A 9,356-nucleotide genomic window follows, 5' to 3' on the forward strand; every position below is an offset into this window, starting at 1 on the left:
GGGATCACCCCAGGCCCTCTGGGCAGTCAGGCTTCTGTCAGCAGGAGCAGGGTGCTTGTAGACACACACTCCCTGTGCACTTCAGAGTAAGCGCGGGTGAGCAAGGCCCCTCCTGCCCTCCTGCCCCCCCGCCCCGCCCCACTGCACCATCACGGCTGATGTGGGTGCTGCACGATTAAGAAGAGACACACGAGAGCGTGCACGTGTGTGTGTCCATGCAGCCAGGCCCTGGGGCGGCATGCAGGCCCTTGGAACACGGAACTCGGCTGGCTTTGAGGAGGAGACCAGGACCTGCGAGCCAGCCAGCCTGAGAGGCTGGAGGCCCAGGCCCCTGCATGTCTCTTCCCACCGAAGCTCCCTGGACAGCCCTCTCCCTGGATCCAGTCCAGGTTCACACGAAAGTAGCCGCTTCAGAGCCTTTAAAGGAAAGTTAAATAGAAAAGGATCCAGAAACTAAAACAGAAAATACAGACAGATTCCAGGTCTGCCTTCTATGGCCACTTAGTTGAAACGCGTTTCTAAACGGATATAAACCCATCAGGCAGTAGGAGAGGCAGCGGGCGTCCCGAATGGGGAGGGGGGTGGGGCAGGCCCGACAGGGCGGCGCTGAGGAATCGCTGTCTGTGGGGCCCCCTGTGGGCCAGGCAGTGTGTCAGCTGCTCACAGCAGAGGACTCGGCACTTGCATTTAAGTCTGATCCTGAAGTTCGTGTACTTTCTACTCTGAAAATGAGAGAATAGTTTCCATTTATAATTTCCTAAGGAAACAACGAAATCGGGTTAAAACAAAAACCCAGCAGACCAGACCATGTAACGGACTCATGACTGCCTGGTGCAGGGGTGGGGGCGGTGTAAAGCCCCTTGCTGCTCTCCACTGGCTACTGGAGTTCAGGGGGGTCACAGGCAGACCCTTCTCAATGCCACCTCGGCTGCTGATCTCAAACGTTCTCAAGGACACGCCCCGAAATGGCCCCACTTCTCTCATGGCCAGAATGTCACAGGTGGGTCCGCACAGCCCCGGAGCACGGCGCCCACGGGCAGGCGCCAGCACTGCTGGAGGAGGCGCGCCTCCCCCGTCAGCCCGGAGCAGGGCGCCCCGCCCCTCCAAGCCCCAGGAGTAGATAACGCCGAGTCTGTATGTCGAGGGTGAACAGCCTTCCTGCTCACATCTGCCCCTGTTCTTCAGATGCAGAGAAAGGGGAGACAGTGGAGGGGAGGCAAGGGCCTGGTCAGGGAGGCGGGAAGGAAAGGAAGTGGGAAAAAGGGAAAAGCAGCAACAGGTCCCATTAATCGAGCATTTACTACACGCCCGGCCCTGGGCTGACTGCCAGGCCTACTGTGTCATTTAACTCTGGCCACATCTCTTCCATGAGGTGAGGAGCGTTACCCTCATGTTACCAACGAGGAAACTAACAGGACTTAAGGAAGTTGTCCAAATTCCTGCAGTCAGTGACCAAACAAGATTCGCACCCAAGTTCCTCGGATCCCTTGCCTGTAATTACAACGCTAATTCCTCTGAAGCCGAGACGGCCCCTCCGGGGGGAAGAGGAACGACTCTCAGTTCAGTAAAAGTGTTCAGTATTGGTCGATGGTGTGATTCAGGCAGTCAGTGCGAATGCTTCTAGTCTGGGGGATTTGCAGGCCAGTGTCCCTGGCTGACAGGCGACTAGAGAGGCAGAAAATGGGACCCAAGAGACTGGCTTTAATAAGAGGAACTTGAGTTCTGTCTCCTGGAAAAGTGAAGCTGAGGGGGGATTTAATTATGACCATCAAATCTCCACGGAGGGGACTGGCTGTTCTCTAGTACCTTGGACAGAAGACAGGTAGGGACAGGTTTACAGTCCAGTGAGAGGAATTAAAGCTGGGTAGCCAGACAGATGCGGGGGCCTCCCCTCCAGGAAGACGGGCAAGCGGGCGCGGTGGGCAGCCGGGCGGCAAGGGACGCCTAGATGTCATCATGGGAGCTAGTATGCATGAGCTCTGGCCGCAAGCCGGGCCTTGTTCTAAGTGCCTTAGTGTATTTCCTCATGGGATCCTCATAATGATGCTTTGAAGTGGACACTTCAGTCCCCGCAAGGGAGGCACAGAGAGGTTAAGTAACCTGCCTAAAGCCACACAGCCAGGCAGCATCAGAGCCAGGCTGCAGACCCAGGTGTTCACCTCCCTCATATCCACCTCTCCCACCTCCTCTCCGGCACCCAAGCAGGGGCTACCATCCCTGTAAACAGAAGAGGTTCCAGCGGGCATGGGACCTGCCATGAAGTGGGTGCCAGACTCTGAGGCCTGTGTCCCGGAGCGCCCCCCCGCTCTCTCCTCGTTCCTCCCCTCCCCTCTGTGTGCTGGACGTCAGGGTTTCTCTCCATTCATGAGCCTCTCGGTTTCCCAGGGGAGCTGGAGAAGCAGCAGGGGGCGAAGACGCTCTCCTTCAAGGCAGGTGGAGCCCAGGTGGACCCACCGTCGAAACAGGGATCGCCCACGGGTGAGTTCCACACCCCAGGCCTGCGGCGCTTGGAGGCCACTCACTGCTCGCAGGCTTGGGTTCCTGGGGAACTCGGGTGAGGGCCACGCTCAGTCCCACGGCCGAACACCTCCTGGGGCCTCAGCAGTGGGAGTGAGGGCTAAGGAGAGAGAAACGTGTCCCCTTACAGAGTGCACTGGTGCCCACGGTCCCCGTGGAGGCGTTGGGCTGAGAGCCCGGAGGCCCTGCCCAGTGCAAGGCCTTCCGCCCTCCACAGCGGGGCTCTCTGAAGACTGCCGGGTCGCCGGGTGGTCAGAGGTGTGCAAAGGGAAACCACACGAGGAAGAACACTGTGTCTACGGCCAGGAGCAAGGCAGGAAGGAGGGTGGCCGGAAGGGCCTGAAATCCTGAGCTGCCCCGTCAAGACCTTCTCCCAGTAAGCCGCCAGCACTTCCTGATCCCAGGCCAGGGTCCCGCCCGAAACCCAGATGAACCTTGAACCCAGTTTCTCAAATGGTTTCTTCTGACGGAATTTTTCACTCCAGACGAGCCGAGCCGGCTTCAGATTTCATACCACCTTTGGCCACGTTCTGCTTCCCCTCGCCCACTGCCACACCCCCACCTTTCCCCCTCTGGCCCCTCACCTCCCCGCCACCTGCAAGGAGATGGGGAGAGGTGCGTCCACACCCACCCCACCTGCCCCCAATAAGATAGAAATAGGAGAGGTGGCATGAGAATTAAATCCCGTCCCAGCAAAACCCCAGCGAACCATCCAGAACTCTTCACGAAGGAGTTGATTTAGGCACTTATTCTTCCATTTAATGAGCACTTATTGAGTGCCTGCTGTGTGCCCTGTGCTAAGCCCTGGGATGCCAGGGTCCCAGCAAGACACCAGCTGGAGCTGGGCTCCCTGCTGGTCCCAAACCCCCAGTTATGGACATGGTGCCGCGAAGCTGTGACAGCCTCACAGGACTGGTCACACCAGCTGGGAGATGAGAGTCCTTTTCCAAGCAAGACGCGGGGCTCTTCTAGCTGCACAGAGACCCTGTGGTGTCCCCTCTGTGCATGGGTTTGACCTGCCACCGTGCGTTCGTAACGCGCCACCGGCCTTGTTTTCAGTGACCCTTCATTTCTATAAGGTCACAGCACATGCTTGTTTTCACAGCTGTTTAAACGCAAGAGTCAAACCTCAGCCGTGAATGATTCCCGGACACCCGCCCCCCCCCCCCCCGCATCCCACATCCCAGCCGGCCTCCAGTGGAAGTTGCAGCCCTCAGCCAGGCCGCGATGGGTATCTTTAGGGCCTTGTCCATCAATAGGGGGGTAGGCACAGCGCGGGTATGGTGCCTTCCCCTGGGGTGTGAGACATCAGAGCCCCCCACTGCTGCAGAGGGCTTTAGGATGCCTGCTGTGAGGCGGGGGAGCCAGGGGTGCCTGAGCTGGAAATAGTCATCAGGCTGTCCCCAGGGGTCCGCAGGGTCCTTGGTGCTGTGCCAGGCGGGTCAGAAAGCGTAATCACCGAGCCCTTAGTGGTGCCAGGCCCTGTGGCGAGTGCAGCTCACGGAAGCCTCGCTGCTCAGCTAAGGAGCAGGAACAGGAAAGGAGCGCAGCCCCTCCCTCGAGGAGCAGGAGCCCCCTTTTGTTCTACGGCCTCCCCATAACCAGCCTGCACAGTCCGCCAGGGCGCTCTGACCATGGGTAAAGGAGGCTCAACAATGCCCAGCAAGGAAAACATCAGTGACCTTACAGCCGGTAGGGCCCAGAGAGGCGTAGCGTCTTGCCCAAGGTCACACAGCTACTAAGTAGCAGAAATGGGCTCGGACACCCAGCCCACTGCCCCCTGGGGCTGCGGGGCTGCGTCTCAGGCAGGAGTGGTGGGGCAACTGGAGTCCCCTGCCCGCCCTTTGAATTGCAGGGGTGCTTGGCTGGGGGTGCGGGGCTGGGGAGGAAGGGGTCATGCCAGGATGGGTGGAGAGTGAGCCCTGTGCTCTTTGCATTCAAAGCCAAAAGGGAAGCGGCCCCCCCGGGGGAGAAGGCAGCGGAGAGCACGGTGGAGGTGAGTGGAGGCCTGGTTGCCCAGGTGAGTGAGTCTGTGCCCCTCCCCTCTTCTCACTGTCTCTGTTGTTTCTCTTCTCAGGTTTTAATCAATGCCTCCCCAGCCCGACTCACCATTTTACCAATTTCAAGAGATACAATTAAAAGTTACTGCTAGCATGGGTAATGCCACTCTTCCAGCCCCTACTTAAGCCACAGTGCCCTCTCTCACTCCCCAGCCTGCCTGCCCCAGCCCAGCTCCCCAGGCCAAGCTCCCAGACTAACCCGTGCAGATAAAGCCCACGGCACCTCCAGCACATCCCTGCCACACCACATCCTACCAGTCCGCACCCCCGCACACCGGTGTCAGAGACCCCAGTCCTCCCACCCTCCGGAGAACCACCTCTTACATCCAGTCCCCAAGTGACCACATCACTGCGGGGCAGACCCTGCCCTCCCGATGCCTCTGAGGGAAGGTGGAGACTGGAGAGCTGGGGCCGCTGGGAGGGGACAGTTTCTGCCCAGAGCAGCTGGTCCATCTGGAAAGCTGGCCACGGGGTGGAGGAAACAGGGAGAGTGGGGTTGGGTTGTCTTAGGGCTTTTCCTGGGGGAGCTGCTGCATCTGAAGACTGTCCACTTGGAGGGAAGGGACTGGAGAAGTAGCAACAGCAGCTGGTCCCCGCCAGGCCCCCAAGTGTCACCTGGGAGGAGGACACACGAGCCCTGCTGGGCCCTGCCCTCCCCACTGGCTCCCCTGGAACCCCGGGAAGCACCTCACTCCGTTCTGCCAGGCCTCCAGGGACCCTCGAAGTTCACAGACACCTCCTTTCCCAGCCCCCACTCCAAGCTGGAGGAGCCCCCACTTAGGGCTCTGAGGGAGGAGCCCTGTCCCCCAGCCTGACTAAGCACGGGGAAGCCTGGGACACCCCAGGGGAGTCCAGCTGCTTCTCTCTCTCCCCACGGCCCCCACCCCCAACACACCTGGAGGGGGCACCTTCACACGGAGGAGCTTCCTGCCCCAGCAGCTGACAAGCCCCCAGGGTGGGTATTCCATCCCCTGCCCCTCCTCCCCCCATCTTCCCGCAGCTGCCCGTTCTCCAGCCTTGCAGACAAACGCTCGATGATCTTACCAGCCCTCCGGTTGCTTCTACCAGCCCCGCCCGTGCCTGAGCCCACTGCCCAGGGAGGACAGTGACCTGGGGTCCTTCTCCCCTCCGCCCCTGCCCAGAGGGCCGTGTGGCTGTCTGCAAGGCTGCTGCCCCGCTAGCCCCAGGGCCCTGCCAGCCTCTGCTCCCTGCACAGAGGGCAGCCTTGCCACCCCGCCTCTCAGCTGGACCCCAGCTCCTGCGTCCTCCGCCCCCTCCGTCACTGCCTGGCCGCCCGCTGGCAGGCGCTTCTCCAGCTTGTCTGAGCTGTGACCGCTGCTCATGTTCCATCCTCCCTCCCTCTCTCTCTCTCTTCCATCAGCAGGGAGGTGAGAAGCGGTCAGAATGAGGTCTTGCTGTCACCTCCTGCTTTTCACTTACTGACCATTAAAGATAAGGGGTCGGTGGGGCGGAGGGAGGTGCAGACAGGGGAGGGGGAACCACAAAGAGGGAGGGGAAGAGGAGGTACAGGATGAGCCAGAGCTGGGGCCACATGGGGCTCAGCATTTGCCTGGGGAGGGGCAGCTGTCAAGTCTGAGAGAGAGCAGAAGTCCCGCCCCCACTGCCACAGGCCACCTTCTCCTGGGGAATGACTCAGTACCAGCAGAGGGGGAAGGGAGCCGTCCCCTCCAGCAGTGGTGGACAGAAGCCTTCTGTCTGAATGAGGGCCACAGAGGGCTCCCCAAGAGGAAAGTGGACCCGTGTCTCGGCAGGGCACTGGGGGGCTCTGGGGCTCTGTTTGGGGGGAAGTTCAGGCCTAGAAACGCTTTTAAGGTTGGAGGTTGAGAACGAAGAGGAAAGCCTGCAGCCTGCAGAGCCTGGTGGGAGGGGCGTGTGAGGACCGAACGGGCAGGCCGGGAATGGTGCTGGAGGGCCGGCAGGCCACGGGGGAATGCTGGTGTCCAGGACAGGGGCATCCCTGAAATTGCACCTTTTGCTGGTAAATAGGGTCAGGGTCTGCTGTTTAGGGCTGCAGGATAGTTTGGGGCAGGGCCATCCTGGTCTAAACCTGGCCCTATGGTCCCTTCCCCTGTAGCCTCAATCCCCACCCCCACCCCCATCCCCTGAGCAGCAGGCCTGGGCAGGGGTACCCAAGGACAGTAGGACGCATCCTCAAAGAGAAGGGCCTCAACCACCCCCACAGGACGCAGGTGTCAGGAGGGCACGTGTGTCACATCGACAGGCTGGGGAGCTGGAGGGATGAGAAATTAAACCCCTCTCCTTCCAAAATCCCCCACTTCCTCCACTAGCAGGAGGCCAGGCCAGTTCACAGTGACCTCCATGGCTGAGGGCGGGGCTACCTCCTCATGCCCGACCCAGGAGGTAAAGATTATAGAGTCCTTTCTGGGAAACCCTCCTGTGGCTGAGCGAAGTTCTCCAGGACCCAGGTTGGATCAGAAGGCAGCTGGGTACCTGATTCTGGCCTTGGCTGCTCTGGAGGGTGTGCGCACGGCCCTGGGGAGGCTGGGAGGACGGGCAGTTCCAGATCACCCCTTGGGGTCGCCTTTGTGATTCCACAGTGACAATAACAAAGCTGGTGGGAGATGAGGGGCTTGCGAGGCTCACAGATGCCTGGCTCCGTCCCGTGTCTAGTCTCCCTTTGCCCCCAGCATACCCCTAAGAGGCAGGGAGGGCACAGAGACCACTACCCCTGCTTTTCCTGCTTTTCCAGCTCAAGGTTGGTGGGGAAGCAGGTGGGGGCTCTCCCAGAGCCCAGGGATGTCCAGCAGGTCCATGGGGTGAGACTGCAGAACCTGAGTCCATTGGTCCAACCGTCCATTTCACAGATGGGAGCCAGGCCCAGAGAGCCAGGCTGCACGGGCTGGGGCAGGACACAGCAGCTTCTGGCCTCTGCCTGCTCCCAGGTGCCCCCAAGTGGTGGGGAGATGGGAGTGGGCCAGGGTGAGGGCTGAGAGCCCCTCTGGGCGCAGGAGCCGGGCAAGGGGGGAAGGGAGGCCCGGGGCGGCCAGTCCTAGCAGCTGGGAATTAGTCTTGTAACATTTCACGCTTCTCTGGCTGTTTCTAAACTAGGTGTCAATTCACAACAGGCTTCAAACGTCCCAGCACAACCCCGGGCTGGGGGCCGAGAGGGGAGCGCCGGCACCAGACCTGCAGCCTAGCCCCTTGAGGGAGCAGCCCCTGCCGCTGCCTCTGCCGCCACCCACACCCCCTGGGACCCTGGTGCAGTGCCAGCAGATTGTCAAGGTCATCGTCCTGGACAAGCCCTGCTTGGCCCGCATGGAGCCCCTGCTGAGCCAGGCTCTCTCCTGCTACGCAGCGTCCTCCTCTGACTCCTGTGGCTCCACGCCCCTGGGTGGCCCAGGCTCCCCGGTCAAGGTCATCCATCAGCCCCCACTGCCCCCGCCTCCGCCCCCCTACAACCACCCTCACCAGTTCTGCCCACCCGGCTCCCTGCTGCACCGGCGCCGCTGCTCCAGTGGCTCCAGGAGCCTGGTGTAGCCTCTGTCCCCGACCGCTCTCCGCCACGCTGCTGCCCCAGGACCTGGGATGCAGCCAGCAGCCCCCACTGCCCCATCACCTGCTGCTCCCCACGCCCGGCACACTGTGTTCCTGGTCACCCATCACTGTCGTTCTGGAAAGAGAATCCCGCCCCCTGGCACCTGGTTGCCTGGCCCCGGCTTCCCTCACTCAGCTGAGCAGGCCTCCCCCTGAATCTGCAGGCACCCCTCACTCCCTGGGGCCCTACACAGCCAGGCACGCCGGGCCTCCTCTTCCCCCACCACCATTCTGGCCACTTGGACCATGGACAGGGGAAACAGGAGCCAAGGGCCTAGCCAGCTTCCAGGCCAAGTCTGTTGGGCCCCAGGCCTCAGGCCAGGCAGGCAGGCACTGGGGGCTGGGTGACCAGCACCCGAGACTTGGACAGAGGTGGTCTGGTTCGCTGCCCCGGCACTAGGTGCCACACTGGGTGGGCAACAGTCGGCCCTGGGTCCCTGGACGGCCAGGTCGGGTGGGAGTGTGCGGAGGGGCTTTGCTGCCCCTGCCCCCCGGGCCCAGCAGTCTGAGGGGCAGTATCCCCAGGGACGTTGGCCGTCCTGACCACAGCCTCCCCCTGCTCACGGCCTTCTCCTGCATTCTCAGAGCTGGGGCCCGGCCTGCCCAGGGCGCGAAACTTCAGGAGAGCTTCGAGAAAGGCGGGGGGAAGGGGGTGCCCCTCGGCTCTCTCAGCCAGCCCAGCAGAGCCCTGGAGGCATGAGGTCCTGTATCTACAAAACGCAAGTGTTAAGGGTTTCTTGCTCTCTAGCTCCAAATAATGCCAGCCAGAGCAAAGTGCACCCAGGGCAGAAATACACACCCACATGGGAGAACCAGGTCCAACCACGTGCAGAGGTAGAAGCAGGTGAGGTGGGGGATCTGCCCAGGCACACGCAGCCAGCAGACACAGGATTCCCACAGGTCAGGGCACCCTCCTTAGTGACTTCCGCGGTCCCCAGGAGGGACTTGATGCAGAAGGGGCAGGAGAAGCAGGTGCTCCAGAGGCCTTTGCCTGCCCCCTGCCGCCATCCCAAACCAGCCCTGAGGCCTTTAAGTCCTCCCCCTCCCATCTCCCCCGCAAGGCCCCAGGCTTGCCTCCAGTCAGGGTGGCTGAAACCCTCAAAACTGCAAAGGAGAGCCAAGCAGGGCTCGCTGTCCTCCCTGGGGCCCAGCAGAATCAGAGCCAACCTCTGTGCAGCCCCCTCCCGCCACAGAGCCTAGGCA

At 61.5% G+C, this 9,356-nt stretch overlaps 1 protein-coding gene across 1 annotated transcript in view; it reads left to right on the forward strand.

The window, feature by feature from the left end:
• The window catches only part of IQSEC3 (IQ motif and Sec7 domain ArfGEF 3), a 76,584-nt gene extending 68,488 nt beyond the window's left edge, over positions 1-8,096 (forward strand). The window contains exons 12-14 of the mRNA XM_072954433.1: positions 2,386-2,478; positions 4,461-4,513; positions 7,668-8,096. Of these exons, the coding sequence (XP_072810534.1) occupies positions 2,386-2,478; positions 4,461-4,513; positions 7,668-8,096 (575 nt within the window). The remainder of the gene's footprint in view (positions 1-2,385; positions 2,479-4,460; positions 4,514-7,667) is intronic.
• The last annotated feature ends 1,260 nt before the right edge of the window (positions 8,097-9,356 follow it).

Source organism: Vicugna pacos, chromosome 34 (assembly GCF_048564905.1).
Source record: "Vicugna pacos chromosome 34, VicPac4, whole genome shotgun sequence".
NCBI lineage: Eukaryota > Metazoa > Chordata > Mammalia > Artiodactyla > Camelidae > Vicugna > Vicugna pacos.